The 20,929-nt window shown below is 45.3% G+C and overlaps 1 protein-coding gene and 1 pseudogene across 2 annotated transcripts; both read left to right on the top strand.

Annotated features, from left to right (window-relative positions):
- The first annotated feature begins 1,875 nt into the window (after positions 1–1,875).
- On the top strand, positions 1,876–18,033 carry HEATR9 (HEAT repeat containing 9). 2 transcript variants are annotated; one of them, XM_008011087.3, is made up of 15 exons: positions 1,876–2,116; positions 4,284–4,333; positions 5,660–5,841; positions 6,161–6,293; positions 6,498–6,554; positions 6,749–6,805; positions 7,494–7,551; positions 7,928–8,058; positions 14,067–14,249; positions 14,611–14,703; positions 14,817–14,936; positions 15,879–15,952; positions 16,449–16,500; positions 16,933–17,019; positions 17,273–18,033. In XM_008011087.3, the coding sequence occupies exons 1-15, from the start codon at positions 2,029–2,031 to the stop codon at positions 17,618–17,620; spliced, it is 1,713 nt and encodes a 570-aa protein (XP_008009278.2). In that variant the 5' UTR covers positions 1,876–2,028; the 3' UTR covers positions 17,621–18,033. The 2 variants fall into 2 exon arrangements, with proteins under 2 accessions (XP_008009278.2, XP_072860964.1); XM_073004863.1 differs by lacking the exon at positions 1,876–2,116 and adding an exon at positions 2,957–3,247.
- Positions 8,391–10,846, top strand: LOC140708796 (probable ribosome biogenesis protein RLP24 pseudogene; annotated as a pseudogene).
- Positions 18,034–20,929: the final 2,896 nt, after the last annotated feature.

Below are 20,929 nucleotides of genomic sequence, written 5' to 3'. Positions count from 1 at the left end.
CACATTGTGCACATGTACCCTAGAACTTAAAGTATAATTAAAAAATAAAAATAAAAATAAATTTAAAAATTAAAAAAAAAGTGTCAGGATGCGGTGAAACCCCGTCTCTACTAAAAATACAAACAATTAGCCAGGTGTGGTGGCAGGCGCCTATAGTCCCAGCTACTCGGGAGGCTGAGGCAGGAGAATGGCATGAACCTGGAAGGCAGAGCTTGCAGTGAGCCGAGATCTCGCCACTGCACTCCAGCCTGGGCGACAGAGAGAGACTCCGTCTCAAAAAAAAAAAAAAAGAAAAGAAAAAAGGTCGGGCGCGGTGGCTCACACCTGTAATCCCAGCACTTTGGGAGGCCGAGGTGAGTGGATCATGAGGTCAGGAGATCGAGACCATTCTGGCTAACACAGTGAAACCCTGTCTCTACTAAAAATACGAAAAATTAGCCAGGCGTGATGGTGGGCGCCTGTAGTCCCAACTACTCGGGAGGCTGAGGCAGGAGAATGGCATGAACCCAGGAGGTGGAGCTTGCAGTGAGCTGAGATTGCCGCCACTGCACTCCAGCCTGGGCAACAGAGCAAGACTCCATCTCAAAAAAAGAAAAAAAAAAAAAAAGTGTCAGGATGTATCTACTAATAACAAGGACATTATATAAAACCACAACATGCGTACCATACTCAGGAAACTTAATAAGGACACAATATACAGTCTATAATCGAATTCCTCATAGTCCAGTAAGGAAGACAGACCTGTGAGCAGATTATATATATGAAAAAGACTTAAAGTAAAGCAAAGTGTAAAAAAGCTGTGGTCACATTGTGGAGAGAGGGAATTCTATCACAGAGTCGGGGCAGGGGGTAGGGAGCAGGAACCCTGAGGGAGAATAAAGACTTCAAAGATGAGAAAACATTTGAGTGGACTTTTTGAAAGATCTGAGAGACAGTTTAACAGGTTTAAAAGGAAAAGACTGACAGGTAGAGGGAACAGAATATGCAAAAGTAAGAGGTATAAAAAGCAGCTCCTTCATCAGGTCAAATAGCAAATGCATGCTGGGCTTAATACCTGGGTGAAGGGTTGAGAGGTGCAGCGAACCATCATGACACACATTTACCATGTATCTACGTAACAAACCTGCACTTTCTGCACATGTATCCTGGAACATAAAGTAAAATAAAATTAAAAAGTTGAAAGAAAAGAAAAGAAAAAGGCAGCTCCTTAGCACACAGATGAGTTCAGTCTTTTGCTGCCAAAGACAGGGAGAGGGTGTGTATAAAAGGGACTTTCCAGGGCCAGGCGCAGTGGCTCACGCCTGTAATCCCAGCATTTTGGGAGGCCAAGGCGGGCAGATCACCTGAGGTCAGAAGTTTGAGACCAGCCTGGCCAACATGGTGAAACCCCATCTCTTCTAAAAATACAAAAATTAGCCCAGTGTGGTGGCATGCACCTGTTGTCCCAGCTACTTGGGAGGCTGAAGCAGGAGAACTGCTTGAACCTGGGAGGTGGAGACTGCAGTGAGCCAAGATCATGCCACTGCACTCCAGCCTGGGCGACAGAATGAGACTCCCTCTCCAAACAAACAAACAAACAAATAAATAAATAAAGGGACTTTCCCATCCCTGCCATTTTCACAATGACTAATCCTAAGAACAATCCCTGATCCTAACATGGGCTTACTTGAGCTTGACAGTTCACCAAATGGTTTGACTTTCTTCTCCAGTTTATGCCTCACCACAGGCCCTTTCGTTAAGCCAGACAGACATGACTTTCCTACTTGTCCAGTGAGGAAACTGAAACTCAGAAAATAAAGTGACTAGCTCAAATGCCACAGCTGGGGCTCAGAAGTGAAACCTGAGTGTTCTATTTACCAAAGTAACCTGGTTGCTTAGCACTTGGAAGCTTCTACCTCCAGAAGTCCAGACACCTCACCTGTACCTCTTGCACCACAGAGGAGAGGTCTCCTCCAGCTGTGCCCCTACTCCCCTAAAAGCCTTGTATTCCCTGCTGCAGGTTCCCTCTGGCCCCACCAGGAGAAGAAGATGGCCTATGAAAAATCAACTGATATCTTTGATATCTCCAGGTCAATGTTCCTGTATCCATGGCTGGAATATCCAGACAGGACCAAAGGTGAGGCTGGGATGGACAGAAATGGAGCCCAGAGAAGGGGACTGAAAAAGAAATGCTACCTGGCTCTCAGTCCCAGGCAAGGGTCTAGGTGAGTTCAGCAAACCCATGGGAAACATCAGGGCGGGCCCTTGGACACTTTGATGGCTCTGCACAGTCCTCAAGGTAAGTCTCAGGCTCCTCAGCAGGGCCTACAGGACCCTCTAAGATGGGACACCTGTGTGTCTCCCCAGTTTCTGCTCCCACACCTGCACCCTGCTCTTTATCCTCAATTCTTGCACCTCCAAATCTTTGCATAGGGTGTTCCATGTCTAATGCTCTTCCCCCTTATCCACCTGGCTAGCTCCTGTTTGTACCGAAGACTCGGCTTGTGCAGTTCACTCTAGGAAACCTTCCCTTATCCTCCCAGCCAGGTTAGGTACCCCTCAAGTGTACCACCTGTGTCTACATCTATCTTCACATTTGTTTCCCTCTGTTAATCACTAAGAAACACTTCTGTCTCTCCAGCTAGAACAGTGGTCCTCAAAACGTGATCCCATGACCAGCAGCATCAGCATCTTGTTAGAAATGCAAATCCTCAGCTGGGCACAGTGGCTCACATCTGTAATCCCAGCACTTTGGGAGGCCAAGGCAGGCGGATCACTTGAGACCAGGAATTTGAGACCAGCCTGGCCAACATGGTGAAACCCTATCTCAACTAAAAATACAAAAATCAGCTGGGCGTGGTGGCAGGTGCCTATAATTCCAGCTACTCGGGAGGCTGAGGTATGAGAACCATTTGAGCCTGGGAGGCAGAGATTGACCTGAGCCAAGATTGTGCCACTACACTCCAGCGGCCCGGGCAAGAGAGCAAGACTCTATCTCAATAAAAACAAAACAAAAAACACGAAATCCAAATTCTCAGAACCCACCCCTAATCTAGTGAATTAGATACTGTGGGTATGAGTCCCAGAAATCTGTGTTTTAACAAACTCTTCACGTGATTTTTTTTTTTTTTTCTAATTGAGGGTTAGGGGGCAGTCTCACTTTGTTGCCCAGATTGGTCTCGAACTCCTGGGCTCAAGCAATCTGCCAGCTTTGGCCTCCCAAAGGGCTGGGATTACAGATGTGACCCACCATGCCCAGCTTCTCCAGGTAATTCTAATGCACAATCAAGTTTGAGACATTGAATGACCCCAGTGGTTTTCACCCTCAGCTGCACATTAGAATCTTCTGGGGAGCTTTCCAAAATGCCTAGGCCCCATCCCCACATAATTTGATTTGATTAGTTTGATGAAGGACCTACATATGTTCAAAATTCCCACAAATATTCTAATATGCACAGCAATGCTGCTGCTCCGCAAATCACATATTGAGTTAGGAAGGTAGTAGAAGGCTATGTGCCACTTAAAGGTAGGAATTATACCTTATCTCCCCGGTGCCTGGTGAAATATCTGGTAGTAGTAGTCACTAAATGCTGAATAAATAAATGCTCGAATGTATTCATTCTGTAACCCATCTTTGCAACTGCTATCTCTTTTTTTTTTTTTTTTTTGAGTCTTGCTGTTGCCCAGGCATGGCACGATTTCGGCTCCCTGCAACCTCCACCTCCCAGATTCAAGAGATTCTCCTGCCTCAGCCTCTCAAGTAGCTGGGACTATAGGCGTGCACCACCACCCCTGGCTAATGTTTTTCTTTTTCTTTTTTTGTTTTTTTGAGACGGATTCTCGCCCTGTCACCCAGGCTGGAGTGCAGTGGCATGATCTCAGCTCACTGCAAGCTCCGCCTCCCGGGTTCACGCCATTCTCCTGCCTCAGCCTCACAAGTAGCTGGGACTACAGGCGCCTGCCACCATGCCCGGCTAATTTCTTTTTTGTATTTTTAGTGGAGATAGGGTTTCACCGTGTTAGCCAGGATGGTCTCGATCTCCTGACCTCGTGATCCGCCCGTCTCAGCCTCCCAAAGTGCTGGGATTACAGGTGTGAGCCACCATCCCCGGCTAATTTTTTTTGTATTTTTAGTACAGATGGGGTTTCACCATGTTGACTAGGCTGGTCTCAAACCCCTGACCTCAGGTGATCTGCCCTTCCTGGCTTCCCAAAGTGCTGGGATTATAAGCAGGAGCCACCGCGCCCAGCCTGCAACTGCTATCTCATTTGAACCACACACATACTCTTATTCCTCTTGCCAGAACTCAGAAAAGCCATGGCTCCTGTTCATCTGCCCTTGTCCTGCTACCAGGTAAGACCCCTTACTTTTGTATCCTGGGAGCTGTATCAAAGTTAGGAGGGGCAGCAAACTATCCCTTCCCGTTAAAGCCAGCTCATAGAACCCTGGCATTCATCTCTGGCGCTCCCATTAACTCTGTGATCTTGAACAAGTCACTTTCCCCCTCAGAGCCTCAGGAGCTTCCTGTGTCACAGGCTAACACCTGACCACCTCCCTTTGTGGAGTTGTTATGAGACAAAGTCTATGAGGCCTTGGCTGTGCAGAAAGTGCTTACTAATGGAAGTCATTTTTATTAGTTACAACGACAGTTAGCAACCTTCACAGTTTGGGTTGCCAGATGAAATATAGAATGACCAATTAAATTTGAATTTTGGATACACAACAAATGGTGTTTTAGTACAAATGTGCCCCGAATATTTCATTCATTACCTAAAATCCAAATTTAACTTGACATCCTAGTATTTTTTTTATTGGGGAGGAGGGAGCTTTTTTTTTTTTTTCTTCCTAAATCTGCAACCCTACTCACTGTGAGTCAATGCTCCATTTTTTGAACTTATGCCAATCACTTGAGAACCTTTACTATGATCTTCTCAGCACAAAGTTGGGAACCACAGCTGAAGCCCCTCTCCCTTGTTGCCCAGATCTGTTGCAAAGAGTGAAAGAAAGGCTTAAGAAGAGACAGGGATGAATCCTAGCCAAATCTTCACAGAAAGCCCCTGACCCACTCAAAATCCTCCATTACAGTGAGAGCTGTAGTTTCACAATTGTTTAAGTGATAGATTATTTTAAGAAAGTCTGTTTTCCTGCTAAACTGTTAAAAGTTCCATGAGGGCAAGGATAACTGCAATCCTAGCAGCCAGCACAGTACCTGGCACATAGTTGGTACTCAAATAAATATCTGAATGAGCAACAGTCTGTCTTTTCCCCGCCTTTATTCCACATCCTTCCCACACCTTGCCTTTTCATTTCCCTACCCAAATGTCATTTTCAAAGTGCTTTGAGATCCTCAACTAACCAAACTATATGTTCAGATCGATTTACAGATCACTAGTGGCTTCACAATCTGGATCTCTTTTGATCTTTACAATAACCTTGGTAGGGACACAGAGCAAGGATTATTAGCTTTGTTTTACAGATAAGAAGACTGAGACCTTGCTAGGATGAAGTAACTTGCCCAAGTTATGCAATGGGTTAAGTTGTAGCTGTGACTCCAGCTCAGATGAGAGGCTAGCGGGCATCTGTCTCACCCTGCCCTTCCCTCTCTTTACCCCCTCCTCCCCATACCCCAAGTAAGGGCCTAGGGGACCCCTCTGACTGTTCTGCCACTTGCAAACCCAGATGCCAAAGGAAGAGTTTCCCCCAAGTCCAGAGTGCTGGAGGCAGCATCCGAGCAAGCCAAACTCAGTCCCGTACTGCTACTTCAATAAACCTGAGATCTACACGCACTGGCACGACCTGTATGATCAGCGAGAGGAACGGGAGACTGAGAAGATGTTGAGGAAAATGACAGATGACCATAGGTGTGTTTTGCTGGCCTCCATATTCTCCTCACTCTCCACATCTTCTAGGAAAGTAAGGAAGGGCAAGGAAGGGGTGGCCCAGGGAGTAAGGCAAGTCAGCCTACAGGTCCCAGAGAGGAGCTTAGGGTGGCTCGGCTCGGCTCAGCTCCACCTGGCTTGGCCGGCTCGGCTCGGCTCTGGTGGATATCACCGAGTCCTCATCTGTCTTCCTCTGGTCCCATTTCTGAGGTGGGCCGGAGCCCTGTGGCAGAGGTGAGGGTGCAACCTGAGGAGGGAAGGTACAAGGGGACCAAAGCTGCCTATGCAATTTCTCACACAGGTACATCAAAGAAGTACATCAAACCCACATCCAAATGTTCCATCTCCCCATGAGCAAGCTGACTATAAAATCTGAGATGCGATCTAGGCCCTTAGAGCCTACCTGGGACCCCCTGAAGTGGCAAAGATTAAGGGTCAGGACCATGTGGGAGAGGACGTGGGGGACTCCCTCCCTCTGGGTGCCCTTCCCTTGGGCTCACACCATCCTTCAGCCCTCAGTCCTTGCCTGAAAAACAGAGGGAGGGTAGGAAAAGGGATTGGATTGGATGAGCTCCCTTTAGTTTGAAATTCTGTATTTTTCTCTGTCTTCCTTTCCACTGGCTGCCTTGGATGGGCAGGAACTCACAAAAAGCCTGGAATCTCCCAGAGAGGATGAGCAATTCTATGCAGCACAGGTGAGAAAAGGCAAGGATACAGGAGGGTGGTTACAGCCAGGAATTGGTCGAGCTGGAAAGTAAAAAGCTGCTTGATGTGATGGTGGTTGTGGGGATGGTATTCCAAGCACAAACTCCAGCTGTGTCCAGAGAATGGTAACTCCTGGGGATGGTGTCCAAGGTTCCTTCTCTTTCCTCCATCCCTCTTCCTGCAGGCTCTGGGATGCTTACGCATCAGTGACAAGTTTGTCACGAAGGCACTACAGCAGGTGGTGAGTCTGAGAACTGCTGGAGTTCAGGAAAGAAGGAAACAGGGTCTGAGATGTGTGGCACATGGGCATAGACAAGGCTCCTCAGGGTGCTAGGATGGCAGGTCAGATCCAGTAAGGACACAGCCACCACTGTGCAGCATGCCCCCATCTCATGTCCTTGGCCTCTTAGAAGAGCAGCTGGATCTAAAAGATGGGGAAGGAAGAATCTGAAGATCCCCCTGGTCTAACCAAAAAGACATTACTGGACTGAAAAGCCAGGAAAGTCTGAAAACTAGAACAGAGTACATTCTCTGCCTTAACTGGAAACACCGCATATGTGCACATCAGCTTATCACTGGGAACATGCATTCTTAATATCCATAATCTCATTTAACTCTTACAACAACACCAGGAATTAGTATCTGTATTTTTTTAAAAGAAAATGAAAGCTCTGAAAGACCAAGGGTCTTGCCCAAGGCCAAGTGGCTACTAGATACCAGATAGAGATTTGAACAAACATCTAACTCCCAACTGCATTGTTCCTTCCATTGAACCATTTTGCCTGTATTCTGTATTTGAGAATAGATAGGTCACTTTCTAGGCTTCAGTTTCCTCTTTTGTAAAATGAGAAGTTAAGCTGAGACAATCCCTAAAGCTCTGACATTCCATCACCTTATTATATGTTCCTACCACCTGCCTCTTAAATTAGGCCCAAACTGGTCCAGAGAAAGTAAAGTACGAGGCCTACCGAACCCTGGCCATCCTGGGTAAGTATGTCCTCTCCCTTGGTGGGGAGTTGAGAAAGTGTAACCACTTTCTCCTTTGGGTAAGGACAAATGGGTGAGGAGCATACACCTACTCCAACCTAGCATTTGGCAAGGCCTGAGAACTATCCCAGTTATGTCGAACCAAGAGAGGAAGGTGGGGTGAAAAGGGAAAAGAGATTAGAGAGAGGGAGAGGGAGGGCGCTTGGAATTGTGTTCATGTTCAGTCAGCTGCCCTGGTATCCTGGGAGGATGGGCAACACCGTGGTACCTAGGACTTGGAACTTAGGTCTCAATAGCAAAGTGGAGTTCAATAGGTCCTTGCAGAGAAGGGCAGTACCAGAGGCTCTGCCCTGACTTAAGGCCCCTCCCTGTCCAGGTTGCCTAAATAAGCATGTGATCCGGGCTCTCATCAAACAGCTGAAGGAGAAAAATGAGGGTCAAAGGATGGAGACTTTGACGGGGCTACGAATGGCTCTTAACTCCTGGGCTGCTGTCTCTAAAGACAAGGTGATTGGGAGGACAGTCAACTAGGGGCAAAGCTGGACAAGGTAATTGATAGGTTTAGCTGGGGGTTGGGTGAGGAAGAAGTTAACCTAGCACAGCTTTGATAGAGGAAGACACTGTCCTTGAGGAGTTCCCTCGGAAGTTGAATAGAAGCATATGGCTTGGCCATTTACTAGTCCATTTCTGAAAAGCCAAATTTCAGAGCTGCAGTTTGTATTTAAAATGGAGAATGGAGACAGTACAGATGGTTCCAGATTTAGATGGTTTAACTTACGATTTTTTGACTTTACAACAGTGCAAAAACAACACATATTCAGTACACTCCTTAACTTACCATGAGTATGACATTACAACCTGATAAACTCATCCATGGGATGTCATTGTAAATAGAGGAGCATCCGTAATTGCCTGATAGTACTGTTGAGAGGACTAAATGAGATAATGCATGTAAAACACCTAGTACAATGCCTATGCTCTTTCAGTGGTAACCATCATTATTATTATCATCTCTAAAATAACTTATTAAGGTAAAACCTGTCAAGAAGACACAGGGCCCAAGAGAGTCCTCAGACCCTACTGTTTTTTTCTCCTTTAGTGTTCTCTTACTTTGACCCCATCATTGCTCTATGTAAAAGAGAATCCATCATTCATCCATTTATTCAGCAAATATAAAATAAACAGCTATCATGTGCCAGGCACTGTCCTAGGCCCTTGGGATATAGCAGTGAACCAGACAGGCAAAGATATCTGCCCTTACAGAGGAGGTTACACTCTAGTGGGGGAGACCCATCATAACCAATAAATTTATTTTTAGAAAATTAGGCTGGGAATGGTGGCTGACGCCTGTAATCCCAGCACATTGGAAGGCTGAGGCGGGTGGATCACTTGAGGTCAGGAGTTTAAGACCAGCCTGACCAACATGGTGAGACCTTGTCTCCACTAAAAATCAAAAAAACAACAACAACAAAAAAAACACTTAGCCAGGCATGGTGACACACACCTGTAATCCCAGCTACTTGGAAGGCTGAGGCAGAATTGCTTGAACACAGGAGGCAGAGGTTGTAGTGAGCCAAGATTGCACCATTGCACTCCAGCCTGGGCAATTAGAGCAAAACTCCATTTCAAAAAAAAAAAGAAAAAGAAAATTATGTAGTATGTTAGAGGTGACAGGTACAATGGAAACAATTACATAGCAGGGTAAGTAAGAGTGATCAGGAGTGACAAGTGGGAGTAGGGATGGGTTGCAATGCTAAATATAGTAGACAGGGAAGGCCTCATTTAGAAGGTGCATTTGAGCACAGACATAAAGAAAGTGAGTGGGTTAGCCTTACAGATATCTGAGAGAAGACATTCCAGGCAGAAGGACCAATGCAAAGGGAGGAGTATATTTGGCATGGTTAAGAAAGCAAGAGGGCTTTCAAGCATGGCGTTTGGTTGGTGGGGACCTACACAGGTTCAACAAGGGTATCAAGAAGTGTTACTTCTCTTCGGGGCCCACCTACCCCACGCCACGACATGATGTTTGTCCGCAATGATTGCAAGGTGTTCAGATTTTGTAAATCTAAATGTCATAAAAACTATAAAAAGAAGCACAATCCTCACAAAGTTAGGTGGACCAAAGCATTCCGGAAAGAGCTTACAGTGGATAATTCATTTGCATTTTAAAAACGTAGAAATGAACCTATCAAATGCTAGCAAGAGCGATGGAATAAAACTATTGATGCAATGAAGAGAGTTGAAGAGATCAAACAGAAATGCCACGTTAAATTTATAATGAACAGATTGAAGAAAAATAAAGAGCTACAGAAAGTTCAAGATATCAAAGAAGTCAAGCAAAACATCCATCTTATCCGAGCCCCTCTTGCAGGCAAAGCGAAGCAGTTGGAAGAGAAAATGGTACAGCAGTTACAAGAAGATGTGGACAAGAGGATGCTTCTTAAAAATCTCTGTAACCATTTATTTTATGTACATTTGAAAATGCCTTTTGAAGACTTCGAACTGCTAAATTATTAGTTTATTTTTTACATAAGGTCACTTAAATGAAAAGTGATTAAAATACATCTTTCCTACATTCCCATCTACAAAACATCAGGTATTATTATGAATGTTAGATTTCATCTCAGTGTTAAATCTTCACTAATAGATTTATGTAAATCATGAAAATTCTACTTATAACTACAGAAGTGAATTGTGGACGTAAAACGGTTATGCCATTTGGATAATGACATTAGGCAGCATATAATAACTAATGGCTAAAAACCATGGCTAGTGATATATAAAACAAAATATTCTTTGCAGTAAAATATTCCCTTTATTAATGTTCCAGAAGGAGGAATACATCAAGGAACAATCTGTATGACACTGTCAAATATTATTTTGATTTTAATATTTCCTATTTTGGTTTATTTGCATCTTAGAAGAGCATAATGACATTGTTTGATGAAGCCTAATTATGCTGGACTGCTTTGACCTGGTTTAACCTTTCTGATAGGTAGTTGTGGATGTTGGGGATGAGAACTGAATAATCTTTGCCTGCAGTGACACTACACTCTAGAGTTTCCACTTTGGAGAATATTCAGTTCTAACTTGTGATTCCTGGTAGAACAAACTTTATTTTTCTAGCCTACCAATGATCTAGAAGCAGAGGAATCCCAGTGCCTTTTAAAAGTTGTTATGTGGTTTTCTTTTAAAAAGCTCGTTTTTGGAAAGTAGAATTTATGGGTACAACATCTGCTCATTATTTGCACATAAAACCATTTAAAAAGTAAAAAAAAAAAAAAAAAAAAAAAAAGGCAAGAGGGCCAGTGTGGTTAACGTGAAGTAAGAATACAGCAATAAGAAATGAGGTCAAGTTAAAGAAGTTAATAGGAGACTAAGTCATATGTGGCCTTCTGGGCTGTTTTAAGTACTTGGGGTTTTACTCTGAGTGAAATAGGGAGCCAGCTGGGTGCAGTGGCTCACCCCTATAATCCCAGCACTCTGGGAGGCCGAGGTGGGTGGATCACAAGGTCAGGAGATCAAGACCATCCTGGTCAACATGGTGAAACCCCATCTCTACTAAAATACAAAAAAACAAAAAAAAACTAGCCGAGCGTAGTGGCGCATGTCTGTAATCCCAGTTACTTGGGAGGCTGAGGCAGGGGAATTGTTTGAATCCAGGAGGTGGAGGTTGCAGTGAACCAAGATCATGCCACTGTACTCCAACCTGGCGACAGAGCAAGACTCTGTCTCAAAAAAAAAAAAAAAGAAATAGGGAGCCATTAGAAATTTTGAGCAGAGGAATAACATGATGTAACTTACATTTCAAAAGGTTCACTCTGACTTATATGCTGCAAAAAGACTGGGGGTTAGGGGCCAAAAGTGTAAGCAGGGAGATCAATTAGGAGCTACTGAAATAATTCTGACGAGATGTGATAATGGCTTGGACCATGGGGATCCCAGTGGAGCTGGTAAGAAGTGATTTAATTCTGGATATATATAATTTTGGGAGTTTTTGAGATGAGGTTTCGCTCTTGTTGCCCAGGCTGGAGTGCAATGGCATGATCTCAGCTCACTGCAACCTCTGCCTCCTGGGTTCAAGCGATTCTCCTGCCTCAGCCTCCCGAATAGCTGGGATTACAGGCATGTACCACCACACCTGGCTAATTTTGTATTTTTAGTAGAGATGGGGTTTCTCCATGTTGGTCAGGCTGGTCTTGAACTCTCGACCTCAGGTGATCTGCCCACCTCAGCCTCCCAAAGTGCTGGGATTACAGGCTTGAGCCATTGCACCTGGCCTCAAATGCTGGATATATTTTGAAAGCAAAACTCTTGACAGGTTGAATGAGTTGTAAACGACAATGAGGAAACAAGGATGAAGCCAAGGTTTTTGGCCTAGCAACTGAAAAGATGAAGTTATTATCAACTAAGGTTGAGAAAGCTGTAGAAGAGGTTTGGAGTTTGCATCAGAAATCTAGTTTTAAATAAGTTATGTCTGAAACATCTACCAGAACTCCAAGGGAAGTGGTAAGTAAATGGTTAGATATACAATTTGGAGTTTAGGAGAGAAGTCTGAACTAGGGAAGGAAATCTGGGAGTTGTCAGCATATGATGTCACTACACTAGATGAGATCACTGAGCTTTGGGGCACCCCAATATTAGGAGGTCAGGGAGAAGGGAAGGAACAAGTAAATACTGAGGAGTGGCCAATAGGGTAGGAAGACAACCAAGAGTGTGGTGTTCTGAAAATCAAGTGAAGAACATACATCCAGGAGAGAAGAGAAATCAAACATATCAAGTCATGTAAGGACTGAGAACTCATATGTGGATTTAACAATGTGGGAATCATTGATTATCTTTCTTTTTGAGACGGGTCACTCTGTCACCCAGGCTCAACCGCGCCCGGCTGAATCGCTGATTATCTTAATAGAGCCATTTTGGTGGAGTAGTGGAGGTGAAAGCCTGATTTGAGTGGGTTTAAGAGAGATTGGGAAGAAAGAAGTTAGGGACAGCAAATATGGACAACTTTCCAAGTTTTGCTAGAAAGGTAGTAGTTGGCACAGAAGTAGAGTCAAGAAAAAAGAAAACAGCATGTTTCCACACTGAGGAGTAATGATCCAGTTGTTAGAAAAATAAGGACTTTGGGCTGGGCGCGGTGGCTCGCCCCTGTAATCCCAGCACTTTGGGAGGCAGAGAGGGTCAGATCACGAGGTCAGGAGATCGAGACCATCCTGGCTAACTCGGTGAAACCCCGTCTCTACTAAAAATACAAAAACAAAAAAATTAGCTCGGCGTGGTGGTGGGTGCCTGGAGTCCCAGCTACTCGGGAGGCTGAGGCAGGAAAATGGCATGAACCTGGGAGGTGGAGCTTGCGGTGAGCCAAGATCGTGCCACTGCACTCCAGCCTGGGCAACAGAGCAAGACTCCATCTCAATAAATAAATAAATAAATAAATAAGGACTTTGAAGAGAGTGTGAAAAATAACAATGTTCTTAAACGATGTCCTTAAACAGGTGAGAAGAGATAAAGTCTGACACAAGTGGAGACTGGCCTTAGATAGATGGTTATAGTCCATAGTTAACAAGTAGAAAGGATGGGCATATGGGTGCAAGTATTGGAAGTTGGACAGAAGTGGTCATAGGAGTCTATGGAACTTCCTTTCTATTGCTTTTATTTTCTCAGTGAAGTAGAAAGCAAGGTCATTAGCCAAGAATAAGAATAGAGGAAGAAGTGTTCCAGAAACGATGTGAATTAGAAGAGTGAGAAAGAGAACTGCCCAGGGAAAAACAGTATGATTACCAGGCAGCATTAAGGGTCTATATGAGGTCTGTGGTTCACACATTTTAATAAGATCATTCACTGCCACAGTGTTTTTCTCCAGGAAGTAGTGGCACAAAGTGGAGAGTTGGATTTAGCCAGGATTGTAGTTCTGTCCAGGGAGTAGAATGAAGCAAGAGTGGGTAAAGAAGTTGAGGGTGAGGAAGGGGAGTGATTACAGCAGGATCATGGAATTTAAGCTGGGTCAAGAGGGACGGAGGTGTGGAGGAATGCAAAGGTGGCAGGCTCAATGGATTATTAGTCCCTTGTGGAATCAAACAATTGTTGGCCGCAGGAACTGGAAAAAGAGGTGATGGTCAGAGTGGGATCCATGAAATGGAGATTATGGAGAAGCTGCATTTGTGGGTAATGATTAGGTCTCTCAGTGGGATGGCTGAGGCAGAGAAGAGAACAAGGATATTGGAGGAGAGGTATGGGATCACTCACATGTACATTTTTTTAAATGACAGGAATTAACACAGAAGAAGTGTTGAAGAGAGTAACAGTGATCCATCCATGAGATAGTTATAGAGAAATGAGATCTGACCTAGGAGCAAGTAGGTGACAGCAAGAATAAGTTAATTGGGTGAAATAATCTGATGCACAAGATTCATTTTAGGGAGGAAGGTGAATATAGTCTGGAAGCATAAAGTACAAAGCCTGGCTAAATACATAGCCCCTCCCCCTACCCATTTTGTGTCCTGTCTCCCTCACAGAGGACTCAAGTCGGGGATGAGGGCAAGCTGGTGCCTATACTACAGACACTGATCAAGAAGTCGTCCAGTGAAGCATCTCTGGAGGCAGCCCTGTGCCTGGGTTTCCTGAGGCCTCGCAGCAACATGGTCCAAGAGTTCTTGTTGCAGTGCCTGTGCCAAGGACTCAAGACCCAGCGGATGAAGGTGTGAGGGGCGGGAGGCTGGAATACCTGGGGAAACAGAAGCTGCTGCTGAATTGTGTGTGGTCTGGATCCTGCCATCCTAGTGGTGAAGCACTGCAGTATCCTCTGTGTGCTTACAACTATGTCCATGTATGAGTATGGGTTCATATGGACATATAAGTGTACATGTGTCTGTGTATATTTGATAGGTATGGGTGTTCATTTATGTATATGTACACATGAACTTCTGTTCTCAAGAGGCCAAGAGGCAGGAAAAAGGACCTTAGCTGTTCCTCACCAGTTCTAGGCTCAGACCTCAAGTCCACCTGGCCACACAGATGCCTATAGGCCCTGTACACCCTGCCCTACCCTGCCCTTCATAGGCACTTAGGATGCTGGTCAAGGTGATGCATGTGCACTCAGCCCCAGTCATCAGGGCCGTCCTAGACCAGCTGTGTTCTTCCAGTATCCTTGAGGTAAGCTCTGGACTGCCTGTACCCTTCCTTTCCTGGCACTAGGATAGGGTTAGGGGATGAAGAAGGGAATCCATCTTTCACACCTCCCCGCTAACCCTCACCCCCGACCTCAGGACCGCTTTGAAGCCACCCAAATGCTCAAGACCATTGGGCTGGAACAGATCCAGGCACAGGGGCTAGAGGAACTCACATTTAACCTGCTCAGGAGGAAGACGCATAATGAACCCTTCCTCGTAAGTGAGACTAAAGCTCCCAAGCCCAGAGACACCCAAACCTTTCTCTTTTCCCTTTTCTGGAGACCTCCCCTGGCTTCCCCCAAAGTATCACATTCATCCTGACCTACTCCTGTTCAACTAACGCAGTTCATGTTTTCATATCACCTTGCCTTTGCTCAGGCAGTTCTCTCAGGTTAAAATGATCTGAGTCATCCTTCCTTCTATAAGGTAAAAAACTGTCTCATACTATTCACTCGCACCAGTAAGTAACCCCTCTCCCCTTCTGCCTACTAAAAATACTGTATGGCTCCTTCAAGACCGATCCCAACAATACCTCCTAAGGGAAGCTTTCCCAAATCACCAACCAGCATTAATCCTACCTTCCTCTATGTTCCCTTGCTTTTGTATTTACTATAGCTTGTTATAAAACTAAGTGTTATATTTCTAAAGACATTTTTAAAAAATATAAATCAGATTGTGCCTTCTCTGCATAAAACTTTCCAATGCCCTATGGATGGCTTATGTTGCTTCCACAGCTCAAGCCTGCTTGCTTCTCTAGCTTCACCTCTCATCATTCTCCCCGCCAGAACGACGCACCAACTATGCTTACGACAACCACGTCCTGATTTATACCTGTTGTCCCAGGGTAATTAGAGCACTCAGAGTGCTTGGAAGAGTCCATTTGGTCACCTCTCTGAGCTGAACTATTTTCAGCTCCCCATCCTCTCTGCACCTTCTCCTGCCTCCAGATTTTTGAATATGCTCTCCCCTCTGCTCCTAAAATCTGACCAACCCCAACCATCTGCCTGGCTAATTCCTACTCACCTTCCAAGTTTCATTCAGCTCAGGTATCACCTCTTCCAGGAAGTCTTCCTGGCACCCAAGACTGAGTTAGGAGACCCTCCTATGTGTACCCTACGCATTCCCTCTCTCTGTTGACTCATTTTGATCCCTCTGCAGGCTGTGAGGCAGGCTGTGGCTCAAACTGTGGAAGAACTCAAGTTGAAGCCTATGATGATGAACTTGGTGGAGGCGTGAGTGGCCTGGGAGCTGCCAGGGCCAAATCCTAGGTGTGGGAAGGGGGCAGAGGGTCAGTGAGAGGGTCAGTGGGAAGGGGGCAGAGGGTCAGTGAGAGCTGAGAACCTGCAGTGCAGCAGGTCCTGAGTTCTCCCTTTCCTGTGCCCCTAACCAAATAACTCTTTGACCCCTGAGCTTTTGTTCATCTGTAGAGAGTAATAATACCTACTAAGGTTAGGTATAGGTTGCTATAAAGCTGAAAATATGACATGAAAAGAACTTTTAAAAGAAAGGTTCTGGACAGTCCTGATAATCATTCAGTGCCTTCTGGCAAACTGTGGTGCCTCTTTTTCCTCTCCCAGCCCCTTTTCTGATCCAAGAAACAAGAGAAGGAAATGAATGAAATTAGCATCACTTTGCCTAATTCACTCTGGACCTAAAAAGCAACCAGCCTCCCTTCCACTTCCCCTACTCCTTAATTCAACTATAACATACTCACTCCCTTCTACACAGACAACTGATGAACCCAGATGCCACTGCACGCCAGGAAGCAGTCATCTCTTTGGTAAGGCGGGCTCTGCTTCTCTGACCCAATTCCTGTGTTGATGGCAGGCGGAGTAGGCGATTGAGCAGAGTCACTGAGGGGAATAAAGGCCTGTAAATTTTGGGGAAGTTGTTTATTTTAGAATTCTAGCCTTACCGAGAGTTAAGATAACCTTTTCTTCAGGGTTGGGGATGGGTGGGCTAAGGGACAGAAGATTGATGTGAGGGGTGTTGCTTAGATGCTGCCGAAATTGTCTTGACTCCTCCTAGCAAATATGGGCATTAAAGTCCCATGTAGTGGTCCCAAATGGCAAGGAAAGGAGTATCTCAGCTGGGAAACCCTATCTCCCTGCTCTCTATGCTGCAGAGTCTCACAAAGGGGCTAGAATGGGAAAGAGTATAAGGCATCTTCCTGGGGCTGGCTACGTAGGCACTCTCACTCTGCTTCTACCAGGGTGTCCTGGGGATCCGCAGCCCACAAGTGTTCCACTTGCTCCTGGATTTACTAGATGCAGAAAACCACCAGGCTGTGAAGAAGAGTGTAAGTAAGGCATTCCTGCCCACCTTTTCCTCTTCTCTATCCCTCCTCCAAGCTTCTCCCACCTATCTCCCCACCATTTGCTCCTTGTCAGGAGGAGAGGGTCATGAGCCCTTAGACACTGTCCCTTGACCTTGTTCCTTGGGGCCACAGTGCCCTGTGGCTAGAATTCCCCCTTCCTTTGGGTGTCCCCTCTCTGGAGTCTCCTAGCCTGAACCCAAAGTGAGCCAGCACTAGGACCTTTGTTTCAACGCAGCTACAAGAAACATTAATCCTTTGTGCCTCGATTGATCCCTGGATCCAAAACAAGCTGAAAAACAAGGTTCTCTTTGTATACGAGGCACCTAAGACCAATGTGAAGGCAGAGCCCACAAGGTTCCGGAAAGAGCCTGAGAACCCAGAAGAGTTAACTATTCAAGACTTTCGACTTGCAAAGCTGAACCCCTTGTTTACTGCAAAGTCCATCACCAAAGTAGGCCAAAAGAAAACACCTGCTTTCCCACCGTACTGCTCGAAACCACAAAAACATAGGCCACAGGCCATAGGGCCCTGGCAGCCAAGGATCAAGAAACAGCTCCGGGTCCTTGCTGAAATTGCCAAATAAGTCAGTTCTTTGGGTCTACTCCCTGACTCTCTCCCTAAAGATGCTTCTCAGGCTCCCCTGAGAAAACAATCTATACTTACCTTCCATGAATAAACAAGTGTCACTCTACCTACCACATTTCTCGGAATCACTACTGCCACTTCTGTTCATCAGAAGCTCCACTGGAACACAGGTCTCCTCACTCCTGCCTGTGTATACTTTCCACTCAGCCACATGCCCTTCTACCAGAGGAAAGAGGGAAGGACAGAGTCAAAGCTTCTCTGGACGGCCAGCCTGCCTCCCTAAATCAAGTGCTTATCTGTGTCCAGAATTTGACGGCAAAGCTAGCGAGGAGTCTCTGCCTAGATAGAGAAAACAAGGAGAAAATGCTGGAAAGCTTGGATCACGTCCTCTTACTAACTTGCCCTCACCCCTTACCTCCCTACCAGTGGTCAGGAGATAATTAAGCGTTAATCAGAACCAACCATCCTCTCTGCTGCCTCGTCTACCTAGGTACCTGCTTTCTACCCTTTCCTTTGAAAGACCCTATTTACTCTCTAGGTCATTCCCTTTGAAAGAGCCTTTTTATTCTCTAACACTGCCTTAATTTCTCCCCTATTTCTACGGAAGAAGCTTTAGTTTCCCTTTGCTAACAGGATCTACCACACCAATCCCAACAAGCTACAACCCCTATCAAGAAGGAAGGGCCCAGACTTTGGAGTCAGACAAATCTGATATCTAATCCTAAGGTTAATCACTTTTTTTTTTTTTTTTTTTTGAGACGGAGTCTCGCTCTGTCGCCCAGGCTGGAGTGCAGTGGCGCAATCTCGGCTTACTGTAAGCTCCGCCTCCTGAGTTCATGCCATTCTCCTGCGTCAGCCTCCAGAGTAGCTGGGACTACAGGTGCCCACCACCACACCTGGCTAATTTTTTGTATTTTTAGTACAGATGGGGTTTCACCGTGTTAGCCAGGATGGTCTCGATCTTCTGACCTCGTGATCCGCCCACCTCAACCTCCCAAAGTGCTGGAATTATAGGCATGAGCCACTGCGCCTGGCCAGTTCATCACTTTTAACTTTGAACAAGTTATTATTATTAAAGGTTAATATTTAACCTTTGTGATTTTGTTTCCTCACCTATAAAATGAAAAGAATAATGCCTATTACCTCAGAAAGCTCCCATGAGGATTACCATAAAGCTTAACAGTGCCTGTCATTACATAGTAAACAACCAAATATGAACTTTTCTCTTTTCCTCTTTAATGTTGTCATGTGAGCCTGTGACCATCAGAGGTTAAAAACGGCTGTCTCCTGCCACCTCCTCTTCTTCCCTGAATCCTACTGATTTACTGGGAGGTCAAGTTCTTCCCCTCAAGCATAGAAAAGTCAAAGTAAAACAGACACTCCCTTCTACTTCCCCACACCCCAGGTTCTACAGTAGTCCCAACAGTTATTCTGAATTCAGTGCAGGCTGAGCATTCCTAATCCAAAAATCCAAAATCCAAAATGCTTCAACTAGAAACTTTTTGAGTACCAACATGACACTCAAAGAAAATGCTCATTGCAGCATTTACGATTTGGGGATTAGAGATACTCAACCTATAAGTATAATGTAAATACTCCAAACTCTGGGGAAAAAAATCTGAAATCCAAAACATTTTTGTTTCCAAGCATTTTGGATAAGGGATACTAAACCTGTATAGTGTGTCACTCAGAATTATCTCCTAACCTACCCCATCACTTCTAGATTCATGTTTTGCATGAGAGCAAGCTGTAAGTAAAAACCTAGGTGGTTTCACTATTTTGAGTGTATATGCAGCACTGCCTGGGGGACCCCTCTAATATTGTGACATCAAAGTCCAATGATAGGAAAGATGTTCCTCTTTTGCCTACTCTGCTGCTTTGGGTCCATGAGCAACAGAACCCAAATTTCCCTGTGCCTCAAAAGCCTGTGAGTATAAGACATGGCCTTACTAACTACATAATTCAAATTCAACTTCTGCAAAATCCTGCCCACAGATCCCCAGCCACTCCACCTCCATATTTTTAGGTATCTCCAGAGGACGTCTTATTACTCAACCAGATACAAATATCTGCCTAGTAGCACCTCAATCCTAATTTCACCAGTTCCCACAAGAAGACTTAAGATGGCAGTGAGGGGCATAAAGGTTTTCACAGAGCACTCACCATCTGGTATACTACCAATGTACTAGGGCCCTCCCAGTACCAAAGCTATCTAGATCACTCTTAGAAGTCTACTTTATCCAAGCAATAGCGGGCTTCTCTCATAGTCCAAAGATACCCACTGGTCTCAGATACTGGGACTGATCCTTAGACACTATTCAAAATATAAGTCCCTCTCTTTTCTCTCTTCTAACCTAAACTTTTCTAATGGGATCTCTGGATGCTGCTTCTGATGGCAAACAAAAAGCATTCACACCCTCCACTCTCCTTCAAAACTTCTCATCTATCTTTCAGGCTGTAACTGAAACCTGGCTATTGACTGGGCCCCTTTCTGAAATCGCTCAGGTGTTGCTGATTCTCCTAAATCTCTCCCAATATCACCACTGTTTTGCACATTTATATAAAAATCAGTGTTTCAGACAGGCGAAGTGGTTCATGCCTGTAATCCCAGCACTCTGAGAGGCTGAGGCAGAAGGATCACTTGAGGTGAGGAGTTCAAAACCAGCCTGGCCAACATGGTGAAACCCCGTCTCTAATAAAAATACAAAAATTAGCCAGATGTGGTGGAACACATTGTAATCCCAGTTACTTGGGAGGCTGAGGCAGGAGGATCATTTGAACCCAGGAGGGGGAGGTTGCGGTGAGACAAGATCGTGCCACTGCACTTCAGCCTGGACAACAGAGTAAGACTCTGTCTCAAAAATCAAAAAGAGGCCGGGTGCAGTAGCTCACGCCTGTAATCCCAGCACTTTGGGAGGCCGAGATGGGCAGATCACAAGGTCAGGAGATCGAGACCATCCTGGCTAACACGGTGAAACCCCGTCTCGACTAAAAATACAAAAAATTAGCCGGGTGTGGTGGCGGATACCTGTAGTCCCAGTTACACGGGAGGCTGAGGCAGGAGAATGGCGTGAACCCAGGAGGCGGAGCTTGCAGTGAGCCGAGATTGCACCACTGCACTCCAGCCTGGGCAACAGAGCGAGACTCCGTCTCAAAAAATAAATAAATAAATAATAAATAAAAAATAAAGAAAATAAAAAGAAAAATCTGCCGGGCGTGGTGGCACACGCCTGTAATCCCAGCACTTTGGAAGGCCGAGGTAGGTGGATCACCTGAGGTCAGGAGTCTGAGACCAGCCTGGTCAACG

Source organism: Chlorocebus sabaeus, chromosome 16 (genome assembly GCF_047675955.1).
Source record: "Chlorocebus sabaeus isolate Y175 chromosome 16, mChlSab1.0.hap1, whole genome shotgun sequence".
Lineage (NCBI taxonomy): Eukaryota > Metazoa > Chordata > Mammalia > Primates > Cercopithecidae > Chlorocebus > Chlorocebus sabaeus.
Note: the sequence above shows the minus strand (reverse complement) of the source record. Positions and strands in the feature narration are given on the sequence as shown.